Source organism: Penicillium concentricum (genome assembly GCF_028827145.1).
Source record: "Penicillium concentricum strain IBT 3081 chromosome Unknown utg000002l_segment0_segment0, whole genome shotgun sequence".
NCBI lineage: Eukaryota > Fungi > Ascomycota > Eurotiomycetes > Eurotiales > Aspergillaceae > Penicillium > Penicillium concentricum.
Window position 1 is genome coordinate 3,122,214 of NW_026622755.1, and position 24,508 is coordinate 3,146,721.

Consider the following 24,508-nt stretch of genomic DNA (forward strand, 5'->3'; position numbering starts at 1 on the left):
GTCATTGTACTATCTTTTCGCATGACCCGTGACGACCTACTCATGTCTCTCCTTATTTCTTGGGCGTTCGATGGCGGGAATCAGTGCCGAATCTGGCCTTTACAGACGGTTTTATCAGCGAGGTCATTTACAGCGCTTTGCACACGCTATGCTTTCATGTGATTACTTTTAGTCCATGTTTTAATCTTCGTTTTGAAGATAATTAAAATTGTGCTCATTATCAAATTCATTAGCTCATTAGCTCTTTGGTTGTATGGATTCATTGATTCGTATCTAAAGTAGATTCAAAGTATGCAGGATGATAGGGCATTTACAGTAGGTTTAAGGTATGTAAAATGATCGGAATGCTAGAAATTGTGCTCAATTATCAAACTCATTGGCTCATGGACATAAAGATTCATTGATTCGTATGTAGAGTAGGTGCAGGGTATCCGAGAAGATCGGAAAGTGCATAGCGGTATTGTATGTGTGGTCGATGGTCTCTAACGAGCCTCGAATGTCTTAGCTGGTTCAGAGAAACCATCATCACCGTCCAGCATTCCGACCTTCCTCCCACCGTTGCTCCTCAGTCAAGTAACGGACAACACTCTCATAACCAGCTAAATCCCCTTGGCGCAATAGAACTGCGACGTCAACATTCAGCGGCGAATCCGGATTCGGGTCCTTCAACAGCCACTGAATAGACGCGAGTGTGGTCTTGAGAGTTTCAGTCGGAGTCCAGTGCTCATCCTCATCCAAGAGAGACAAACAGATCTTGCCCGTTTCGAAGTGGATATTAGGGTGCACGATCTTGGTCGTGAAGAGGATGGTCGGCGGCGCATTAGGGTACTTGGGCGGAACTGTAATACTAAGGTGCCACAGTCCACCTGTTGTCGCGTTAGGTTGACTGCAATGGTCCCTCGAGGGGAGTTGGACTTCATGAACTTACCCTCGTATGGTGATCCATCTGGGCCCTTCAATACAGCTTCCCATCGTAGTATGTCGTCTTCATCAACGGGACGGAGGTACAGGAATGTTTCATTCTCCCCTTCCTTCCTGTATTTTTTGAACTCTGTCATGAGCCGCCTTGACGCGGTAAGAGATGAGGACTGGGACGCCATGTGGAATATTATAGACTGTGTAAATTAGATAGTTGTTTGGCGTGGTGCGCTTTCAAGAAGTTGGGAAAGTCGGTCGGGACTGTGATCGCCGAGGCTGAAGACCTCGGGATGTTCTGCCCGGCCCACCCATGGATCGATCATCCGGGGATTCTCACGTGAAATTGCTTCCCGACTTTCTCGCCTCAATTCCTTTCCTGTCTTCTGTTAAGTCTCTGTGACCTCGCTATGCGCACTTCTCGCACTTCCAGGGACACTGCGAAGGTCCTGCAGGCCCTCTCGCCCCCTATCCAACGACAAACGCGCAACTCCACTGCGAGCGCGTTGAAAAGTTTCGCGTACAACCCAAACGCGACTGCGACTGCGACTATCAAGACAGAGCCAGGGCATGTTTCAGTAATACCCAGTTTGTCTGCCGTGAAAAGCGAAGATGAATCCTCTCTATCTGAGCTCTCCGAGGCCGACACAGCGGACATCGAAGACCTCCTTGAACCACCATCGAAGCGCCAAAAACGCAACGCGAACCCCATAAACCCACGAGTCCTCAAGCAGAGTGCAAGTCCTCGCACACCCCGAAAAGTCATAATCAAGGAGGATCCCGACCAGAAATCCACACCGCCACCAAAGCAAAGACGACTCCCTGCCCGCAAAACCCGCGACATTGACGGCTTGGTCAAGGTCGAGCCCCCGTCCAACTGGGAGGAGATGTATGAAACTGTGAAAAAGATGAGGGCAGCCAATCCGACTGCACCGGTAGACACAATGGGCTGCTCGGAGCTGTACTGGCGCGCGTCATCACCAACAGACCGTCGATTCCAAACTCTCATCGCATTGATGCTCTCATCTCAGACAAAAGACACAGTCACGGCGGTAGCGATGCAGCGCCTTCACACCGAGCTCGGAGATGGCACAGCTCCAGATCAAGACATCAAAATCAAACAAGAGATCAAACAAGAAATCAAACAAGAAGACGACGATTCGAAACCCACTGACAGCACCCTCAACCTAACCAACATCCTAGCCGTGGACCCAACGCGACTAAACGAACTAATCCGCACAGTCGGCTTCCACAACAACAAAACAAAATACATCAAAGCCACAGCGCTGATCCTGCGAGACCAGCACGGTGGCGATATCCCCTCGACCCCAGAGGAACTCATGGCACTCCCAGGTGTCGGACCCAAAATGGCCTACCTCTGTCTGAGCGCCGCATGGGGTAAACACCTTGGGATCGGTGTCGATGTGCATGTCCACCGTATCACCAATCTCTGGGGTTGGAATAAGACTAAGACGCCTGAGGAAACGAGGAAGTCGTTGCAGTCGTGGTTGCCGCTCGATAAGTGGCATGAGATTAATAAGTTGCTTGTTGGCCTCGGGCAGACGGTTTGTTTGCCTGTTAAGCGTCGCTGTGGGGATTGTGATCTGGCTGGCACGCGGCTTTGCAAGAGTGAGATTCGGGGGCTTGAACCTACGGTTCTGAGGGTTAAGAAGAGTCCTGAACTTGATGAGCCAAAGGTCAAGATTGAGGCTATTTGATTTGGACTGGGCTGCTTGTGGTATACTAGTTCAATTTATACAGTCTGTTCTTCTCTGGATGGAAGAGCGTGGCGCCTTGCTTGATACGAGTTTTCTTATAATGGTCTGATATTATTATCCTTCGTCGAAGAAACCCCAACCTCTGAACTATGGCTTCGGGGCGAACTTTCACATGGCGCACGGTGGAAACACCGCTAATCGTTTTTTGATGAGACATTTCAAGAATTTTTCCAGGGTTGTTTGGAAGGCTATGGCCATTTGGGCGGCCATGTTGTGTTCCTGAATCGTCGTTGGCGCTGTTGGCCCTAGGCACAATTCTCGGCGCTTCGCTGTCGCCTATCACATGTCATCAATAACCAAAAGATGAGTGAGATGTGTTCATCAACCAACTCCCGGGCTTAGGACGGGGCTGAGCAAGGACCCAATCTCGTCCTCTCCGACTTAAAGAGCTATAGGGTCCGTAGAGGGTCTACACAGAGGAGTAACATATCAAGAAACAGTGGCTATCTTTCGCGGAAGCCACATAGAAAATGCCATCTCTATCAATTAAGCCATTTCCTCTTCTTCCTAACACTATGTAAAATCTCCACCCCACCTCCAGAATGGCAAGCAACTTTCCACCACTGGTTGTGCCTCTGTTTCAACGCTTCGGTTGTCGAATGTACGTATATCGCTATATCACAGCCCACCATTCTTTGACCCTGATCTTTGCATTGAGCCCACGTCAAACGCTTCTCCAGTAATTATTGTGACGCCTGGTGAGGTATGAGATCGGGTTATCGTTTGACAGGGTTAAGAACAATACATGACCCGTGGAGCAGCCAATTGCCACTGTTGTTGTTTCATGTTTAGCGAAGAAAGACAAACAGCGTGGCTGATACTCTGAAGGTATCCGCAGAATATTTTCTCCTCCAAAGGTTATCCAGGTGCGATCATTGTTGGAGCCGTAGACTCCTTGCTCTGGCTGAGGGGGCACATGTTCAAGTGAGGTCGGAAGAAGGGCAGATGACCTCAAATCAAACACACCAACATCGGTATGCAGATGATGCATATTCACCTCATCAAAGCGAAGACCATGAAGAGATCTGACCTCAAGAGTTGACGCACACCTTTCTGTGGCGAGATCCCAAATCCTGATTGTCCCATCATTTGACCCTGATGCGAGTTTGCTTCCGTCCCCGGACCAGGAAATTGACGAGACTGAGTCCATATGTCCCTCGAGGGTCGATATACACCACCCGTTGGATAGGTTCCAGGTCCTGATTCTCCCATCACTTGATCCTGATGCGAGCTGGCTTCCATCCCCAGACCAGGAAATTGTCAAGACCCTGTCATCGATATGCCCCCAGAGTGTCAATATACACCGTCCAGTAACTGTGTCCCAAATTCTGATATTATAACCATCTGACACTGAGGCGACTCGGCTTCCATCCCGAGACCAGACAAAAGATGAAAGTATTTCACTATGTCCCTCCAGAGTCGATATACCCCGACCAGTGTCTGGGTTCCAGATCATGACTATCCCATCACCTGCTGCTGATGCAAGCCGGCTTCCGTCTTGAGACCAGGCAACAAATGAGACTGGGTACTCATGCCGCTTCAGTGTTGATATGCCCTGCTTAGTCGCCGGATCCCAGATCCTAATTGTTTTATCATCTGACCCTGATGCGAGCTGGCTTCCATCCCGGGACCACTCTATCGATGAAATTGAAGAGTTATGTCCCTGAAGAGTCCCTATACGTTGTCCGGTGTTTGGGTTCCAGATCATGACTCTTCCATCACCTGACCCCGATGCGAGCCGGTTTCCATCCGAAGACCAGGCAATCGACAAAATTGAGGTTCTGTGTCCCCCAAGTGTGAATGTGCACCGCCCAGTTGCTAGGTCCCAGATCTTAATCGTTTTCTCCAGGATTGATCCTGACGCGAGGTACTTGTTATCCCGAGACCAAGCAGTTGATAAGATTGAGCTGCTATGCCCACTGAGTGTCGATATGCACCGCTTGGTCCATAGGTCCCAGATCTTGATGGTCTTATCGATTGACCCTGATGCTAGCCATCTTCCATCTTGGGACCATGTAATCGATGTGATCCACTGGCTATGTCCTTTGAAGGTTGATACACACCGCCTAGCATCCAGGTTCCAGATTTTGATAGTGTTATCATACGTTGCTGATGCGAGCCGACTTCTATCTCGCGAAGACACAATCGATGTTTCACTGTCCCTGTACCCTTCGATAGTGGATGTCGATATACACTGCCCGATTGCTGGGTCCCAGATCCTGACGGTCTCATCATCTGAGACTGAGGCAAGCCAGCTTCCATCTTGGGACCACTTAATCGATGTGACGCAATCGCTATGTCCTTTGAGGGTCGATATACACCGCCCAGCGACCGGGTCCCAGATTCTGATAGTGTGATCGTTGGACCCTGATGCAAGCCACCTTCCATCTTGGGACCACGCAATGGATCTGACTTTCTCGCTATGCCCTTCGAGGATCTGAAGGCATGGACTCCAATCATCCTCCATCACTGGCTCCCGTAGAACCCAATATGGTATCACCGACTGATAACAAGATTTGATCATACTCCGGGCAGGGGTGAAGATGAGCGATGAGGTGTAGACTTGTAGGGGGCTGCACTCGATTGCTAGCCTGTGGTACTGGATGAATCGACAAGCATCTCGGACTAGCTCTGCAAGCTTTTTTATGTTGTTCAATTTCTATGACAGTGCTTTATGGTTAGTAATGCACATTAATAATAGCAGAAGTGGGCACTCACACGGAGAAACCTGTCAAGCTTGACCATAACGGTTATCCCTTCTGAGATATGTCTCATGAGACTAATGGCTTCGAGCCAGAAAAGATATAGTTCTTTCAGGAAGTCCTCAACTGGCCCACCTTTCCGGAGATCATCAATCGCATTGCCGCGCACATAGCCATCTTGGAGGTGATCAACCCAGTAGATACATGAGTACCGAACGGCTGCCAATGGATCTGGATCAGGTTGTCTGACTTGATCGATGGGAAACCCGGGTGATTTGAGGACATATATATCACGCCGTAGTGTCTTGAAAGATTGCAAAGAGCGAAAGAAAATTGTATGATGCTCGGCTTGAATCCCTCGCGGGAATATCTCCTTTGATGCCGACTGGAGGAGAAAGTCTTTTGCAGATTGATGCACAAAGAAAATAACACCTTCTCGGATTGTAAGAAATGAGCCACATGCCCCCACAATTTCGGCTGAATATTGTTCGTCAGTGGTGATAGCTTCGGGAATATCGACCAAAGCGAGTAACTCGTCTAGCGTGATAGGTCGATATACAAGTAGAACGACACCTAGAATTCGTTTGCAAAGCTCTGCATCTGCTGGATCGTGATCGTGAATTCGCTTAATCATCTGAGTGTAAAGGGATTCGAGGCCCGGTGGAAATGCAATCAGCAGCGAACGAGCGTTCCCCTTCCATCGTGCTGCCTTAGCAAGTTCCTGGCAGACCAAGGCCACCCAGAGGAAGGTACCATGTGCGTTTGAAAATAGGTGTTGGGAAACAGCATCGCTTGTTTCAACTGTATACTTCTTTTGTTTCGTCAATTCCCAAACTTTGTGTCGAATAAAGTTGGTTACGGCCTCGGACACGGACTTTTCGTTCAACTCCAGCGATAGCATTGCTTTTTGGGTCGCAAGCTCAAGAGTCTCTTCTATGTCTGGCAAGCTACGACTTGAGACAAGCCATTTGACACGTGTGCACACTGAAGATTTCTGGGCGACAAGGTCAAGAAGAAGGTCCCGATCCTTTATACATTCATCGAGAGCATCAATGATCACACAAGTGCTCTGTAGGTCTGGATCCTCGAGGATATCACTGAAGATGTTTGACAAAGTTTCCCATGCATTAGCATCTTCATACCCTTGTTTCCCAGTCTTGTCGTGCTGCCTTCGTACATGGGAGATGAGGTTAGGCTGCTCGTCAACTAGCATATAGATCAGGCCGCGAAGGACTGCGGTCGCGTGGTTTATTCGTGCATCCGTGGCCTGACAGAAAAAGAAGACGACATAAGCTTTAGATAATGACTTCAGCTCGTTGACGATTCCACACAAAAGCATAGTTTTGCCCTTTCCGGGATCCCCTTTGATCCAGAGCAGCTGACTTCGTTGCTCATAGCGCCATTTTTTGAAGTCATCATTTTCAAAAATCCAGCGATAGGAATTCTCAAGTAGTCTGCCCTTGACCCTTTCGATACGTCTCTTCTCGATACGAGGATCTGTCGTGTATAGATCCCGTAGACAGGCTCTGTCCTTGGGATTTATTGTGTATTGCTTTCTTTTTTTATCTTTGAATTGATTTTAGCTAGGTAAATTTCCGTATGAGTGTTATGCTAACCATCCTTACCAACTTCCGATACCCATCTGCTAAGTTCCCCGAACACCCTCTTGAAACCATTATCTTCCGCCGTTGCAAATTTGACCATGTTTCGGTGATCAGCGTGAATACTTCGGGACAGATAACCATCAAAAGTAGCAGATTCTCTTGAGACGATAAGTGCTCCAATCTTGTCGGTGGGAAGCTCTTCAAAGAAGCAGGTGATCCCAAGGCCCGGTTTATCATCCCGTACTTGGCGAATCATCGCCATAAATTGACTCTGAATTGACTGGACGAGCTCGTTGTCCCTCTCGAGGACATCTAGCAACTTGACGTTGGTAGACTTGACGAAACCCAACGCAGCGGCAGGGATCTTGGCCCAGTTCGCCATCCAAGCTCCCTTGTGGGGTGTTCCCATGAATATCACACCTTTGAGAGCATCAAATATATCCTGAAAGTGTGTATCAGGGTTATTTCGCGACATTAGGATAGCCTGCTTGCAGACCAGCCCACCAAGGCTATGTGCAACAAAAATGAGTGGGCGGGAAGATGCATTACAGCATTGTCGGTCCGTTGTTAAATCGGCTAGGAGATTTGCGGCGTGATCCGACAACCGATTGGACGAGGCGGTTGATTTGGACACCACGTATGCATCGTAGCCGTATGTCAGAATGCGAGCTTGTTGTAGCTTCTGTGGAAGCAGTGTTTTCGGCCAGGGCGTGGATTGGCCCTTGGCGGTCCAGGTCTTCTCTCGATCGCCCGTCAGACCGTGAATGAAACAGATATCACACGTAGCATTAGGTGGGTCGCTCCAAACTTTGACACCATCTATGAAGTGGGAAGCCGGGGGGATTCAGGTAAAACGGGGTTGTTTTGGTAAGGTACAAGGATGTTCTGCCCTCTTTCTCCTTCCACTTGGAAAGCAGTATGCTGGTGTAGAAAAGATTGGAACATTTAGCCAAAACAGCCTTTCTGGGGTACTGCAAAACTTTTCCTGTGTCACAATAATAATGGGATGTAGTACAGACATGGCCCCTTTAAGTATCACATTGGACTAAACGAGAAAGATGTAGCCGCCAGCAACGTGTCACTGCATGGGCGCTTATTGCTCGAGCGAATGGAAAGTGGCATCCTGGTGGTCAGACACTAGGTTTCCAGTTGATCCTATTCGTCTAAAATCGGTAATGATATATGAGCGCCACGGCTGAAACATCTAACCGTTTTATGTTAGCACTGAAAGTACCGCCTTCCTAATATTTTCCACCATCGTTATTCTGCCACGTGGTAAACTTTCTGCTAAATATTTCTGCCCACTTCATTGATTCTGGTTTACATAGTAAAACACCTGGGTATTGGTCATAAGATCTCGTGCCTGTTTCCTAATTCTACATTAATATATTACACATAAAATCAAGTATTTTTTTATTTTTCATAGGTTTCGTTATCCTGTCCCAGACTAGGATAGTAGTTTCATCAACTAGGACAGAATGGCGGTGTCAAAAGCGGTAGGTAAATTTAGGTGTCACGGCAGAAACTCGACCAAAATAGGAAAGTAAGCCTGAATTTTCATACAGGGGGAAGGATTATGCATCTAATAATACGAGACTCTTATATATCAACCTGAAAGACCCCGAAAGTGATTAATCAATCAAGCCGGTTTTACCAGGTATATCTACTCGAACGGAGCATCCGTCTAATAATGCAAGGTAGCACGCATCGCGGTTTGATGGCTCGGAGATGTCGATATGCGGAAGGTGAACTGCAGAATACCGAGGACTGGACATGCCGGAAGCTGATCTACATCTTTTTAAGGGTCATAGGAAATATCTTGAAGGCAAAGGTTCGTATTCACGTGCTTGTAAACCATTGGAATATAGTAGTATTGAAGAGCGTGTAAATCTCCAGCCAATAAAATCATCCCGAGCTCGGACATAAGCGACTGAAGCTTCTTTATCGCCGGTCCCTCGAAAGCTCAACCCGTGCAAGTCGTCAATCAGCACCACAACCCAGCACCCCCAACTATCTACGGGAGCACGCATTTTGTTTCTCTCCAAAACCCCCAACTCCGACCTCCACACATTCCACGCCGCCCAAAACCCACTCCCAAAATGCCCCCTCCAACCCCAATCCCAATCCCCCTCTTCGCCGCAACCCAACTCAATCTCCTCCACGAAGAACACGCCGCCGAAGTCTCCTCGTCAAAACTTGCTAGCACAGCCGCAACAGTCTCCCCCTTAACCCGCCGAACCCTCCAGGCAACCGGCTACGCCCTAACAGGCATCATCCTCTCACAATGCCGAACCGGTCTCGGCGGACGCGTCGTCGGCGAATTCGCACCAGATCCGGCAGTCGCATCAGATGAGTCCCGGGCTGCAGATGGGACGCCTCGGCTTGGGTCGCATGGGATCCGCGTCGGAGATGTTGTGCGTGTTAGTGACGTTGCGGGGCCAGGGAAAAAGGTTGGCGGGAAAGATAAGGAGAAGGATAAAGATGCGGAGAAGGGCGGTCCCGAGGGCGTTGTTACGCGTACTGGTGATCGCGCTGTGTGGATTGCGTTTGGGCGGCAGGGTGGTGGGGGGATGTCTAAGGAGGATGATGAGGCTGTCGAGGAGCTTTGGGGGAAGAAGTTGTGGGCAATTAAGCTTGCTAATGATGTTACATATAGAAGGTATGTTGGTTGGGTTATTGGATTTGGGATTGCTGTATGGTTGCTGACTTTGTGCTAGGATGAGACAGACTATGGAGAAGATGGAGAAGATGGCAGAGACTGAGTGTTCGCATTTCATGCGTGTTGCGTTTGGACATACGACGCCGCTACAACTGGATACTGAGGCGTGTGGACCTGTCGAGTTTACGGATCCCACGCTCAACGATTCGCAGAAGGATGCTATTCGGTTTGCGCTGGCTTCGCGGGATATTGCTTTGATTCATGGCCCGCCCGGGACGGGAAAGACACATACGCTTATTGAATTGATTTTGCAATTCGTTCAGCGGAAGAAGCGCGTTCTCGTCTGCGGACCGTCGAACGTTTCTGTTGATAATATTGTGGAACGTCTGGCTCCCAAGAAGGTTCCTGTTGTGCGCATCGGTCATCCGGCTCGTCTGCTTCCTTCTGTTCTTGAGCATTCTCTTGAAGTCCTTACGCAAACCTCTGATGCTGGGGGTATTGTGAAGGATATCCGCAAAGAGATTGACGAGAAACAGGCTAGTATTCGCAAGACCCGGTCTGGTCGCGAACGACGAGGTATTTATGATGAGTTGAAGCTGCTTCGGAAGGAGTTCCGACAGCGCGAGTCTAAATGCGTGGATAATCTGGTGCGCGAGAGTAGCGTGGTGTTGGCTACTCTTCACGGGGCTGGTGGTCACCAACTCAAGAACCAGAAGTTTGATATTGTGATTATCGACGAGGCGAGTCAAGCTCTCGAGGCACAATGTTGGATCTCTCTTCTGGGTGCAGAGAAGGTGGTTCTTGCCGGTGATCATCTGCAATTACCGCCGACCGTCAAATCCACCGGGCAGAAGTCCAAGGATGAGACTTCCAAAGGCACCGAGGAAAAGACCGACACCGAGACATTGAAGGGTGTCTCTCTTGAACGCACGTTATTCGATCGTTTATTAGCCCTGCACGGACCGGGGATCAAACGCATGTTGACCACCCAATATCGCATGCACGAGACAATCATGCGATTCCCCTCGGACGAACTCTACGAGGGCAAGTTGATAGCCAGCGACGCGGTCAAAGCCCGTCTATTAATCGACCTACCTTACGAAGTAGAGGGCACAGACGACACGCAGGAACCCCTAGTTTTCTGGGACACGCAAGGTGGGGATTTCCCCGAAAAGGCGGAGGATGAGATCAGCAAAAAGGGAGCCTTATTAGGAGACAGCAAAAGCAACGAGATGGAAGCCATGGTCGTTGCTAGACACGTGGACAATTTGATTGATGCGGGCGTCAGGCCCGAGAGCATCGCCGTGATCACTCCATACAACGGACAACTGGCTCTACTGTCGCGGATGCTACGAGAGAAATACCCCGGACTTGAACTCGGCAGTGTGGATGGATTCCAGGGTCGCGAGAAAGAAGCCGTTGTGGTGAGTCTGGTGCGCAGTAATGCGGAACACGAAGTGGGTTTCCTGGGCGAGAAACGGCGACTGAACGGTATGCTTATCTCCCCCTTTTTCTTTCTTTTTTTTTTGCTCTTGGAGACTGCAGGTGTTGTACCTGCAGCGAATTCGATAGATCGCTAACTATGCATGTAGTCGCCATGACGCGCCCCAAGCGACATTTGTGCATTTGCGGCGACTCGGAGACGATCAGTCAGTAAGTGATAATTTGTCAAATGTGCCATTGAGTTCGATGGTTTAATGCTGATCGACAATTATTTTTAATAGTGGGAGTAACTTCCTCAAGCATTGGATGGACTTCCTTGAAGAAAATGCCGACCTACGATACCCCGATGCTGGAGATTTGCTCTAGAGACGTATTACTTTTAAGCGCAGATCGAGAAGTTCCAGTTCCAGAACGATTTGGGTCTCCACTTGGGATAGAATAGATTAAATTTAGCCCGGGAGACGCACGGCCTGCAATATAGGGGGTCAGACCTCCAAACAACTTAAATAGTTTCACCGTCTCAGGCCGAAACCCTTGCGCAGGACAGGGATAAGGCAGATAAGGTATTTCGAAACGTCCAGTTAGACGATCCTTTCTGCAAGAGGCGTTGGTGCATTTCCCGAAACAGAATTGGGCCGTCCAAGGCTCTTCCAATCCGTGAGGGCATCACTGAGGGGTTCTTTGAATAGCTACGTGGGCTAATATGGGCAAATAGTGTGGGCTAATTGTGTGGGCTAACAGCTGGGCTGAAGCTGAAACTGTTGAAACTGCATCGTGTCACTTGGGCCGTAAGTCTGTGCGGATATCAACATCTCGCCATGTGTTTCAGAGTCCACTTTTTCTATTCTGTATAGAAGGTAAGTAAATAGATTAATAGATTAATAGATCATATAGAATAATATAACATTCCATCTTCCCACTTTTCTCAACCAAAATCTGTTTCGGCTGTGGCTGAAGAACCATTGTGGGGATTGTTAGCTCTCTCTCTTCTCTCCCCTAATCTCTCCAACTTCTCCCCTTTCTTCTCTCTTTGTTCTCTTTCTCCCTTTGTTTATTAACAAACGGGATCTCATTATGTTCCTATTATGTTCCTGATATCCGACACTGTAAGTTTCGTTTGTGACACTACCTGGTTCTTCTGCTAATCCCCGTTTGATAGCTTTCAATAGTCTCAGTCGACTAATTACCAGCCTTTATTCGAATTCGGATTTTACATTTGATACCCTTTATATTCGATATTTATTTCCCGACACTCGCTCAACCCGTTTCCTTTTTATTTCAATTTTGCGATATACCCATATTTTTTGTAATGATCAACCTCGGCATCTTACTACCTTATATGCCCACTATCTCTCGATTGCGACCCTCTATACATCACCATGTCGAGACATCCCACACGATCCATAGCGAGCGCCGGCAGTGAGTCCGTTCGGAGTATACAACGATCCTCTCCCCGCGGAGAGCGCTCCGCCTCGAACCCTGCATCTTACATAGGAGATAACGATGATACCGCGCTACCGTCGATGGAATTTCACTCGCATGTCCAGCAATCTATGGCCCATCGCCGAACAGGGAGCACCTTGAAAACGGTGATGCGCAAGATCTTCAACCGCAAAAGACAAAGTCAGGCCGATGAACTGGAAGAGAACCCATACGAATCTACCTTTGCGATGCCACCGATGAGGAAACCAGGGCAAATGAAAGGAAAATCATTGTTATCCGTTCCGCCTCCTCTGAATTTGAGTTCACACCGGAGTAGTCCGCTCTCGGCACAGAACCTCCAGCTCGCAGAAACACATCTCTCTCCGCTATCTCCTCTATCCTCTGCAACTTTGCGTGATTCAATGCCCGGTAGCATGCAGCCACGCCGAAGACGTGCAACTCTTCCTAGCGTGGTCTTTTCAGACGACGAATCTCGGTTTGCGGTCGCGTCAACGGCAATATCTGATCCGCAAGAGGATAGAGGCTATATGCCAGAGCGAAGACACAGCTTGCTCTCTCATCGGCTATCGATGAGCACAGATGCCTTGCGCGAAATGACAGATCACCTGCCAGAGACTCAGGCCTCTTGGCCCCAACGCACATCATCCGCCCCCGGGCCAGACTCGCTTTCCCGCTCGCAGTCCCCACCATTAGATGAAAGCTCTAATAGTGGGCAATCGGGGCGGCCCTCATCGGGAACAACTGTAACCAGTGTGACCGGAATGTCCGCACCATCTTTGATGGAAGTCGACCAGCGCGCAGAACAAGCCAGCCTCCCGCCGAACGTCGCAAGTCTAGTCAACACAATGCAACAAGATGACAATGTCACTCTGGAACAGCGGTTGACCACGCTAGAAGTGAAACTAATCGATCTGGAATTCGCCATTGCCCGAATGCAAACCAACGGCCCCGAAATCACCGAAAAGCCATCGCGCCCACGACACCCCCCTTCAACAGACTCATTCCCTCACATGCGTAACAAACCCACCGCATTCCTATCCACAAGCGACCGCGACGACTCCCCAAGCCCCCTCCCAACAATCTCCACCCGCCCCTCCAGCACAAGCACCATCCGCCAAGACTCAATGACCCGCACACTCCGCCCCGCCCCATCAGCATCATCCCTGTCAGACTACCACGGCGTCTCAATCGAGCAATACAGCACGCTCGTCACGCTCCTGCGCCGCGAACAAACAGCCCGCAGAAACTTAGAGACCCAAGTCGGCGGTCTGCGCGATGACATCCGCGATCTCCAGCGCGCAGCTCTCGAATCCATGCAGTCAAACATGGGCATGCAGCCCGCGCCCACGGAATCGCGGCAGTTCCTGCGCTTCCGTCGCGCGCTAGATGACTCTGATAATTCTCCGGTGCTTAGGTCGGATGATAAGAACACTGGTATTGCGGACACAGACTCCGATTGGGATCGGTCGGAAATTTATTCCCGCGATGATCCGTTCGGTCCTCCGAAGTGGGAGCGTCAGCGGGTTACAACCGTTCCTATGATTTGATTTTCTTGCAAAATATGCAACTTTCCGTTTTTTCTAGCGGTTTCTTTTTTTTTATACATACATTCTAACCTGCCTGAACGGATATGATGTACTTCAGGCTTGTCGATTCTTATTTTTTTGCACATGTGAATGCGCCATTTCGGATCCCTAGGGGCATCCCCGCGACAGGATCGCGACTTTGACCAAGGTCAGCGCTGAGCGACATGTCGAGCACTTGTCCTCTTTCTCTTTCTTCTCTTGGCATGGGGACAGACACGACAGATTAGAGTTGCACGCAACACTATTTGTGACGATTGGCGCTATCCCCCAGGTTTAATGTCATATACTTCTCCATTCAAGACGATCCCTGTAGACATCCATAGATATCAATACATTATGTATCCTACGTCTACGTATTATAGACCCCTCATCCATGCTCGGCTAATCACAAGCAACGCGCTAAGAGTGCAGATCCGGTGCAGATCAGTGCCACAGGGGTGTCTGACAACCCACTTTCCTGGCGTCTGTCCAATCCCCCATCTTCCATTCCAGAAGCCTCGTATTCAAAAGCTTTGTACCCCTCCTATCTGACTCCCCGACGTCGGACATACAGTCATGGGTTACATACCACGTCCATGTGGCTGCAGTGGTACATTACCCCCAACCTTATCGACACTAAACAATATACATGTGAAGTACCCGGTAAATATAATGGAAAAGAAACTATTTAGTCCTTCCCAATAACTACCAATTCCCATTCCATCCCTAACCTCACCTCAACCAAAATGTCACCCAAACAACCCACAATAACAATAATCGGCGGCGGAATAGGCGGCCTAACTCTAGCAGCCGGCCTCCACCTCCGCAAAATCCCAATACAACTCTACGAAGCAGCACCCACCTTCAAAGAAATAGGCCTAGGGATCTCCCTAGGCCCAGCAGCCTACCGCGCAATGCCCCTAATCCACCCCGAAATCCAACAAATCTACAACTCCCTCATTACAACCCACGCAGACAGTCCAGGCTACGAATCCTACCTCCAAACCTGGTTCGAGATCGTCTGGGCAACAGGTGCCCAAGAAGGAAATACATTAATGAATCTAAAAGCCCTACCGTCTGGCCAGACGGCTCTCCGCAGAGCGGATTTCCTAAATGCGCTTGTTGAGCTTGTCCCGGCTGAATTCGTGCATTTTGGGAAAAGATTGAAGACACTCGTTGAGAAGGATGAGGGTGTGGTGCTTGAGTTTGAGGATGGGGAGGTTGTAGATGCTGATGTTGTTGTTGGTTGTGATGGCATTCGGTCGAAGGTTAAGGAGTGTATGATTCCTGTTGAATCGTTGCGCACGAGGCCGGTTTATAGTGGGATGTATGGGTATCGGGCGGTTTTGGAGATGGGGGAGATGGTTAGGGCTGTTGGGGAGAAGAGGGCGAAAGTGGCGACGATTTATGTGGGAAAGGGTGCTTATGCTATTTCGTATCCGATTATGAGGGCGAAGTTGGTTAATGTGGGGATTTATGTGTTGAGTGATCGGGAGTGGGAGTATGATTCTTGGGTTAGGCCGGCGAGGAGGGAGGATATGGAGCGGGATACGAGGGATATGGGGAGGTATGTGAGGTCTCTTGTTGAGGTATGTTTTGTGCTTTGGTTGTGGTTGAGGTGCTTTGACTATGTGGATTACATTACTTACCTTGTTTCTTAGCATATGCCCGACCCATCTCAGTGGGCTATCTTCGAGCATCCACATATCTCAACCTATGCTCAGTCCAGGATTGCGATTATGGGCGACGCCGCGCATGCTTCTACGCCGCATCAAGGTGCTGGTGCTGGACAAGCTATTGAGGATGCACATGTTCTCGCGGAGCTACTGAGTGACTCCCGTGTCAGCTCTGTTGACGATGTTGTTGCGGCTTTTAAGGCATATGATGGTATTCGTCGACCCAGGAGTCAGAGGGTTGTTACTAGCAGCAAGGAAAATGCTGATATTTTTTGTCTGTGTTTTGATGGGGTTCGAAATGATCCGGTGAAGCTGAAGGAGACGCTTGATCAACGTTTGAGGTGGCTTTGGGATTTGGATGTACAGGATCAGGTCGAGCGTGCGAGGGAGAAAATGGTGGAGTATTTGGAGATACCAGGGACAGCCAAGCATTGATTATAGCGTGATAATGGAATATTCATGGAGGCAATGTTTGAGTGTATGGCAATTCAGCAACTGTTGAGATGCTTCTAGGGTTATTTCTGTCTAGTGGTTTGGTATATGAGACAAGTCTTATCTTGCTCCAGAGACAGGCAATATTCATCCAGCAAAGAATATACATGATTTTGTTTCGATTGAAATTAGCATTAACGTATTAGGAAGCAAAGGAAAGAGAAAATAATAATGTTGTGTAGCTGAGCAGCTACATGAGCAGGGGATATCGGTTACGTCGTAGTGAACATTTTCTCTGCAATCAACATGCATGCATGTACCCGATATTTCTAGGAATTTTCTATTTGAGTCACTCTACTGGTTGCTTAGGGTAACTTGCCTCACGTGAATAGATGTTTGCGGGATATGGAAGGCGGTCCCATAAAGGCGGTATATTCACAAGGGTATCTACATGTAGTCAATAATACACCCTATGTACATAGACAATGTCCATACTATCTTCATCCTAGTGCATACATATAGTATCATCATGGCCTTGGCCCCCCGCTTTATCTTTGTTCCGTAATACCTCTCAAACATGTCCATATAATAATCCCTACCCCCGCATATCGTCCCCATTTCCCTCTTTTCCCCTTCTCCCTAAGCTCTCCAGCCCTTCTTTACCATGAGTGACACCGAGGATCATACTCCCCCTCCATGGGGTAGATTGCCTGTTGAACAATATTTCATCGTATGTTGTACCTTTCGATTTCCACTTCCTTTGCTAATCCTATGCAGATAAACTGGAACCACTCCTCAACCGAAACCCCTGACCAGCAACGAAAGAGGCTAGTTGCTGAGTTTCTGGACCTGGAATCCTTTCCTCATGCATGGACTGGAGATTGGGAAACCCTTCCGAAAGGTGTAGCTGTGCCTCGTGAGCCTACGACTGAGGAAGTGGACACCATTCTCCGACCATACCGTAGTGACTTGCTTCGATGGCACGCTATGACTATGTTCTATGACGATACATCCCCCGCTTTACTACGCACACATTATAGCGCCGACGAGGGAGAGAGAGGTAGACACGCCGAGCTAATGGCTGAATGGAGAGATTCCTTTGATTCTGAAGACTGGTGGGCGGTTCTCGACAATGAAGATCTCTTTAACTTTGGCTCGGAGTGGCGGCGTGTGTACCATATTCTTCCTGAAATCGCGGGCCCGCTTGTACTCAACGTTGACGACAGATGGAGAATCCCGCGGGCCGCTCAGAACGTGGATGAGTTCCGTCCCAGTTTCAAAACGCGACTTGACGAAGTGAAAGAAAAAGACCCAAAAGCTTGGCGAGAGGACCGAGACGCAATAATTGACAGCTGCGCAATAGGATTACAAAACTACGTCACGAGGACATATATCATCCTCGCTGACGAGGAGGCTTTCCGGTCTGGATGGTTGCGGGTGCTTTATTTAGATGGGTTCCGAAACATCGTTCGCGAAGTTCGTTCAGATCCTGTGTTGGATGACATCTCCAGTATGATTGGTACATGGATGGAAACCAACGGCTTCCCTCAAGGTTCCACTGTTGGGGAGAAGTATCGAGCCAGTGCAGAGTTAGGGAGGGAACTGTATCAATTCACGGAGGAGGACCTTGCAGACCCTAATTGATAGAGGGAATGCCCTCTATCAATTCCCCGAGGTCTGTACTCCAACACGGCATTGGTTCGGATGATATTGATGGCCACAGAAGTCATTTAACACCAAAATAAAACCAGACCTGTGAAAACAGCGATATCATAGAAATTTTCAAGAATGAAACTTTTATACATATTTCATATATAGAGATCTCATTTACATAGTTCATTCCTGTTCAGATTCATCTTGGCCCAATAACTGAGCCATCTCGGCATCGTTCAGATCCTCCACATACTCAATGCCTAAAAAGGAGTCAGCAGGTACTTGAAAAGAACTCTTTGTCCACATACTTTCAGCTTCCCATCCATCCGACTTCTGAGTGTCCCGTTTAGACGAGCCCGAGCTGCTTGCACTGTTCTGGAAACGAATCAAACACCTGCCGACTTTGTAATCAATGCCCCAAGCAGGAGGAGATGCGCCACCGTTGTTAGTTCTCTTTCAAAGCGCGTTGTACGCTGACTTGCTGTTGCGCAGTAATTTTCCATTTGACTCGACCCTCACACCTGGTAGTTTGTACACATCGTCCTGACCGAAATGATTGAGCGCGCAAAGAACCGAATCCATAGTAAGAGGGCCCACACTTTTGGGAGTGTACCAAGTTGGTGTGTTAGCATTCCACCAGTCTGCAGACGTGAGTGAATTTTGAGGAATAAGCCAGTCAGTCTTATAGTCTCGTTTGAAAGCCCACGATAGCTTCTTGTTATCTCCCTATCCTTTATTAATAATTTTCTAAATCTTGACAGTGAATACATACTTGGTTCCCAAGATCTGGAGGTGGCATTTCTTCGTCGTATTCAATGAGCTTTTGCTCATATACCCTCTCCTCTCCTCTCCCATAATTGCCCGCGTGGGTCCAGTCTACAGTAAAGAGACACGTTAAATAGTCGAATTACGAAGAAGTATAATAGAAGCTCACCTGTCTTTTTCTGCCAGAACACCCAATAATCTTTCTTGTTGGGATCTGTCCGCGAATCGGGATCCAGGTGTTTCCAGTTGGATGTAAGTTGCCCAACCAATGCTGAAATTTATTAGCAAGTTTGATAAGCATCTCAAAATAATTCAGATATAGATATAAAAACAGTCAAGTACTTACCGAGGCATTTCCCGTGCCAACCGTTCTGGAAGCGGGTGACACACTCCGTGCGGCGCTGACTCTCAGGTGGCCATGTTCCTCCTTGCTCACTAGACTTCCAGGGAAACTCATCACATTCGAGTTGCAAACCACTTCGCCTCAATGCCTTATTTAACTGAGTAGTCGCTTCCGCACACGCGCCGTCTGGACACACTGAGTTATATCTGGCTATTTTCGCATCCGCGTCTTGCGCGAATGTGAATTTTGAGCGCAATGGCGTAATATTGACAATGTTGTCGCAGAGCCCGGGCACATCATATGTAAGCCCATGGATGTCGTTTACGCCCCGGTATGGACCAAGCCAGCCACAATTGACTGCCAAAAGGTGCCTAGTCAGCCCACGAATAACATACACATCCAATAAACAGAAATCCAAACTCACATCGCAATTGTGGAAGCTGGAAGCCACTAGCTCCGGGTGGACATTGGCCCTGATTACTAAACGAGGGATCATTCGGGTCTAGTAGGCTAGTCAATTTCTGAGACCGATCAAGATACCTGTAAGGGAGTTCGTACCCGTCATTGTAACGTCAGCTCGGCGGAATATATCGGCAGCTGGTTCCAAAACGGACATTGTGCTGTTGTAAGGTATATCTGCCTCGATCTCATGCCGTTGAGCATCGGCCGCTATAGAAAGGTCTCGCTTTCCTACGTCAGACGCCGACATCGGAATGGTGCCCGTCTTTTCGTACAATTTGAGCATTTTGTCGGGCGAATATGCCTTGCGATCTCCCGTTGCCCAGTCAATGTAGCTGAGAACCTTAGCCACTGCCTTATACCCAATGTTGTAGAACAGATACGCCCCAAATCGATAGTGGAAAGCATTGTCAGACGTGTCGTAGTCACCATGAGCCTGGAACGAGAGGTCAGTCTCCACATAACCGCTTAGCTGAGCATCCATCAATGTTTTGCCGGCAACAAGCTTGATACCGATGCTGGCTTGTGGGGTGATGAGAACATCAATCTGCGCATCGACGGCGACTCCAGCGTGGAAGACTGGTTCAATTGTACCAGGCGCAGGAGATTTGGTTTTGCTCTCAAGACCGAGCAGGCTCGCGTATTTTTCTTGCAAGTCGTCGTCCTGGGGCCAGAATATTTCGGCCTTTCCGAAAGACATCTTTGCTCCTGCATCAAGTGAGCCAAAGAGCGTGATTTTGCCGCGTATCTGGATTGGATCTTAGCATTGCCTGGTAATAAATAAATTATTGAGGGAGTTTACCTGGCCGTAAACATCCAAGGTAGGCCCGACAGCCGCAATTCCCTTGACAGCTAGTCCAGGGTAAGTGAGGGTATCAATGATCTTCTTGCGTTTAGTCTGCGTCTGCGCTATAACTCTACCTTCGACGTGCAGTCCAATGTAGGCTTCAGGCTCCATTCCAAAGTATGCAAAGGTTTCTGGCTTGCCAGGCGGAATGAATGTTGCAGGGAGATAGTAGGCGTAGGTTGCATCCATTGACAGATCGGCCTCCAAATCCATCTTCAGTTCACCAAAGTAGGTCTCGCCGGGACATCCCCATTTGGCGTAGAAGAGGTTAATGGTTTTACTGAGACCCAACTCAATTACACCCACGCTGGACTTTGTCACAGTGGTCTATATTTTCAGGTCAGTATCTTGAGGGGAAATAGGGAAAATCAAGAAAGGCATACCAGCTTTTTCAACCACTCTGCAAACGCGCCGTACCAACGCTTCTCGGGCTGCACTTTGGTGACCTCCATTGGCGTCTTGACTTTCACGGGCTCCTCGCGCTTCCTAAACTCTTTGTCGCGTTTGGAGGCTCGCTGAATGCGCGCACGCCACTCATCCTGGGTGAGGCTGCGTTCGCCCATCCCACGCTTCATGCGGCTAGCCGGAGAGTTGGTCATCTCATCCCAGTATCCCATTAGGTTGGTGTAGTCAACACGAATCTGCACAGCATCATCGTCCCGCTTGAGCTTGATATCTTGGAAGTTGTAGTCAACCTTGACTTCGTAAACTGGGTTCGAGATTCTCTCCAAGGATCGGTGCTGTAAGTGGTGGCCAGGTAGCTGGAAAGCGTCTTCGGCTAATTTCATCGACACAATGCGTGCAAAGGGACCTTCGCCCACATGATGCGGAAGAGAGATAATCGTGTCCTCTGCACCATCGATAAACACACGTTCGCATTCTTTCGAGCCAACAGGGAAGTTGCAATAGACATGGAAAGTTTCCTCGGCATGGTCAAAGATGCTGTCCATGATAGTCTGGTTGGTTGTCAAAATAGACCGTTTTGCTTTGGAAACAATAGGCGAGCGGCGAACAACAGTTTGACTAGATGAGAAGTCGTTGTCGATAGACCCTTCAGGTCCATCTAGCATGACAAAGCCATACGCATCGGTGCCATCCTCTTTCGTGGAGCGTTCATCATCCTCATTGTTATTGGCATATTCATCGCGGTATTTCCAAACCACGTCGGATTCGTCAACTTCGTTGTAATACTTCGCCCACAGATATTTGGGGTCCACGGGCCACTTGCTGTTGTACTTTGTGGGTGGATCGCAACAGTACGACCACTCCTGGTCCATTCCATCCTCCGGGGTGTGGGAGTCGCATGTATTGCTGTTACCAATGCTACCAGTGTTACCAGGAGGTGTCTGTGGATTAAGTGCACCAGCAATCTTGACCTTACCAGCCGAGCAAGGTCGAGGCTTGCACTCAGCTCCTATGACATCACCATCGGTAAACATGTTCGTCCATTGGCAGTTCTTGAAGCTCTGATCATGGGAACAACACAGCCCACTCTTGAACGCTTGCTTGTGCGGACTTCCAACCAAACCATCCACAGGTGAGACGTACGTGTCTGAGCACCACGGCTTACCATTCGGTTTGTCAAACCGATAAGTGTAGTAGTCGTCACCTTTAGGGCATTTCGTCGAATCGCTGATGACCAAAGGCCCCTGGCAATCGGTCCAGTCACACTTTTGGAACATGAAGGTAGAGTCACAGCAGAGATATCGGGCTCCAGTAAAGCACTGTCCCTCACCTTTGGCATCTAGTGAGGTATCCTGGTTGAGTTTGAATTGGTTGCTGCCACACTTGCCGTCACAACCAAACTCGCTGCGCTCAGGGGCACCGTTCCACTCGCAATTCTTAGGCATAGCATCTTTCGGGCAACAGATGCTCCTATACCAGCCCTCATTGCAGTCTCCATGACGCTTTTTGCCTCCCGCCTGCAGTGGGTTGTGGGCTGTACTGACTGACATGTATCCTGATGGACATACCTGATCTGGGTTCTTTTCTTTGCTTGAGCCATCGGTGCAGCGATCTGTTACGAAACAGTTCTGACTGTTATAAGCTGCGAAAGCATCAGCGAGGACCTTTTTTGAGCGGCCATCATCATTGCTTGCCATCTGTAATGACGAGAGATCCTCGCCAATAAGGCCAGATAGAGCATTGAATTCACCATCATCCTGGTCAATTGCCCAGACCATCCAGCCACTTAGACAGTGCTTGGAAATGAACTTCTTTTTGTCGTTAAAGGACTGCGCATCGTCATACGAAATCCACTGTGAGCCTTGGTACACATTGTATTTGACAGTGGTTTTTGGATCGTAATGAGTGTGCACATCCTGAGAGTTATTTCGAGAGCTAATTTCTGCATATGAGAGAATGCCCGCCGTATCTGTACAGGACCCAGGCGCTCCTCCAGTACTAAACTTGCACTTTCCGTTTGGCTCACTGCAATCTTCATCCACCATGGTAAATGAGCGACCATAGAATGCAAAGCCAAAAACAACGTTGGCCGGATCGATGTTGTTCCGCCAGAGGAGATCCAAACCGAGTTCAATTTGAGTAATGTCGGTATGGCCGGCCAAATATGCACCCGTCCACTTGCTGTCCTTGTCCCACATACCGTGAAGATCGTAGCTCATGAGATTAATATAATCGGTATATCTCTGCATCCCTTCGAGATCAAAGCCACGCAGATACCAGTAGCTGGTCGGTATTGTTACGGAGATCTCCCATCCTGGGTTCTCATGGTCGAAGGCCTTGCGCATTTCTGCTAGCAGGATGACATAGTTGGCAGCATCATCTTCTGTGCCACCACGGTCAGGTGCAGATGGATACTCCCAGTCTAAATCAACTCCATCCAAATGGTAGTCTTGTAGATATTTTACCACAGAGTTGATAAATGTCTGGCGATTCTCGTGAGAGCGTGCCACTAGTTTGAAAGTTAGTTAAAGGGAAAAGAATTCGCGGATTGCACGGGAGTGGAATAATTAGAACTTACTTTTGCTCCAGAACGACTGCGTTGGTGGGTCACTGAATGTCCATCCTCCAACAGCGATGTTGATGCGAAGACCCGAATTGGTGAACTTGAGGAAGGACATCCGGTCCACAACATCGCCGTATTCATCCATGAGCTCGTAGTCGTCACCAAAGTTCACGAAGGCCAGATTGATATGAGAAAAAGGTTCAATAACGAGAGACTCCGGCTCAATCACGTTACAACTCTTGTGAATGTTGAATAACTCGTAGTATCCAATGCGACGGTCAAATGCCATTGCATCAGTACTTTCCGAGCAAGTTGCGTGACTGCATAGCTTGTGTTACTATCCAAACCCCAATTCAAATCAAGGCATGGTCCGTAGAGACTTACTCGGGCTGACCACAGCCATCGCCTTTCGAGTTGGGCTCGCAGCCTTTGCCACAAAAGTCGGACGTAACACCACAGAATCCAAAAGCACTATTAATGTCAATTAGTATCCTGTACTTGCAACAATGAAATGAAGTATTATCTGGTCTTCTTACCTGCAACAGACATTTATGGGGCAGTCAAAGCTCGCTGGAGCAGCATATTGACCGCACTCTGCAGTTGCGTTACATTTACTCTGGCAGCCTTTACCACAGTGATCTGGTGTAAAGCCACAGGAATTGTCTTTGCTACAGCAGCCTTGATAACAGGGTATGCTTTCTGAGCAAGTTCCGCCAGGTTGTCCAAGCCCTTGGGCAATAGCACCTGGGATGCGAGAGTAGAAGGTGTAAATGATAGGCAAGAGCCAGAGAGCGAGGCCACCGGCACGAAGCGTCTGAGGTAGCCTCATCTCGGCTTAATCAAGGAAGGTTTAACTGTAAGAGTATATCATAACCACCTAGTCGAGGGTTATGACCTGTGAGAGAGATGAGCGAGTGAGATGTATAAAGACAGAAATCAATATAAGAGACATGGACCAAAATGAATATAAACGAAAGAGACGGAATGAAATGAAATGAGTGTATATCAAAGAGTGATGGGAGAGAAGACCGGATAGAAAGTGATTTTGGGTAGAAGAGCAAAAAGGAGGGCCCTATAGCTGCTTTTGAGCCAGGTTGTATCAAAATCTTCTTTGCTAAGTCAGTTATTCTCCAGTCCTTCTCTGCTGTCTCGTAAGACTCATGCAGCTCGTGCTCTGAGCCCTTGTCCTCTCCACGGCAAAGGATCGTCTTATCTGCTGTACATGCCATTACGGAAATATTCGGATCCTGCAATCG

The 24,508-nt window shown here is 48.7% G+C and overlaps 8 protein-coding genes across 8 annotated transcripts; 5 read left to right on the forward strand and 3 right to left on the reverse strand.

Annotated features, from left to right (window-relative positions):
- Window positions 1-525: 525 nt before the first annotated feature.
- Window positions 526-1,100, reverse strand: pex4 (putative ubiquitin conjugating enzyme (UbcJ); the record flags this gene model as incomplete). Its single annotated transcript, XM_056722513.1, has 2 exons — window positions 526-866; window positions 929-1,100. 2 exons carry the CDS (start codon window positions 1,098-1,100, stop codon window positions 526-528), a joined length of 513 nt encoding a protein of 170 aa, XP_056578763.1.
- Window positions 1,101-1,325: 225 nt separating this feature from the next.
- Window positions 1,326-2,633, forward strand: N7517_004784 (endonuclease III domain-containing protein; the record flags this gene model as incomplete). Its single annotated transcript, XM_056722514.1, has 1 exon — window positions 1,326-2,633. One exon carries the CDS (start codon window positions 1,326-1,328, stop codon window positions 2,631-2,633), a length of 1,308 nt encoding a protein of 435 aa, XP_056578764.1.
- Window positions 2,634-3,357: 724 nt separating this feature from the next.
- On the reverse strand, window positions 3,358-8,774 carry N7517_004785 (uncharacterized protein; the record flags this gene model as incomplete). Its single annotated transcript, XM_056722515.1, has 4 exons — window positions 3,358-5,352; window positions 5,412-6,961; window positions 7,021-7,818; window positions 8,654-8,774. 4 exons carry the CDS (start codon window positions 8,772-8,774, stop codon window positions 3,358-3,360), a joined length of 4,464 nt encoding a protein of 1,487 aa, XP_056578765.1.
- A 324-nt stretch (window positions 8,775-9,098) lies between these two features.
- Window positions 9,099-11,467, forward strand: N7517_004786 (putative DNA helicase; the record flags this gene model as incomplete). Its single annotated transcript, XM_056722516.1, has 4 exons — window positions 9,099-9,658; window positions 9,717-11,149; window positions 11,251-11,311; window positions 11,383-11,467. 4 exons carry the CDS (start codon window positions 9,099-9,101, stop codon window positions 11,465-11,467), a joined length of 2,139 nt encoding a protein of 712 aa, XP_056578766.1.
- A 1,013-nt stretch (window positions 11,468-12,480) lies between these two features.
- On the forward strand, window positions 12,481-14,091 carry N7517_004787 (uncharacterized protein; the record flags this gene model as incomplete). The annotated part of the gene is made up of 1 exon (XM_056722517.1): window positions 12,481-14,091. One exon carries the CDS (start codon window positions 12,481-12,483, stop codon window positions 14,089-14,091), a length of 1,611 nt encoding a protein of 536 aa, XP_056578767.1.
- A 764-nt stretch (window positions 14,092-14,855) lies between these two features.
- N7517_004788 (uncharacterized protein) lies at window positions 14,856-16,220 on the forward strand (the record flags this gene model as incomplete). Its single annotated transcript, XM_056722518.1, has 2 exons — window positions 14,856-15,698; window positions 15,771-16,220. 2 exons carry the CDS (start codon window positions 14,856-14,858, stop codon window positions 16,218-16,220), a joined length of 1,293 nt encoding a protein of 430 aa, XP_056578768.1.
- Window positions 16,221-16,881: 661 nt separating this feature from the next.
- On the forward strand, window positions 16,882-17,861 carry N7517_004789 (uncharacterized protein; the record flags this gene model as incomplete). The annotated part of the gene is made up of 2 exons (XM_056722519.1): window positions 16,882-16,947; window positions 16,995-17,861. 2 exons carry the CDS (start codon window positions 16,882-16,884, stop codon window positions 17,859-17,861), a joined length of 933 nt encoding a protein of 310 aa, XP_056578769.1.
- A 192-nt stretch (window positions 17,862-18,053) lies between these two features.
- N7517_004790 (uncharacterized protein) lies at window positions 18,054-24,081 on the reverse strand (the record flags this gene model as incomplete). The annotated part of the gene is made up of 15 exons (XM_056722520.1): window positions 18,054-18,130; window positions 18,179-18,245; window positions 18,390-18,596; window positions 18,643-18,746; window positions 18,805-18,906; window positions 18,982-19,335; window positions 19,403-19,480; window positions 19,537-20,185; window positions 20,240-20,611; window positions 20,668-22,206; window positions 22,258-23,198; window positions 23,268-23,572; window positions 23,637-23,723; window positions 23,789-23,846; window positions 23,997-24,081. The coding sequence occupies 15 exons, from the start codon at window positions 24,079-24,081 to the stop codon at window positions 18,054-18,056; spliced, it is 5,025 nt and encodes a 1,674-aa protein (XP_056578770.1).
- Between the last annotated feature and the right edge of the window lie 427 nt (window positions 24,082-24,508).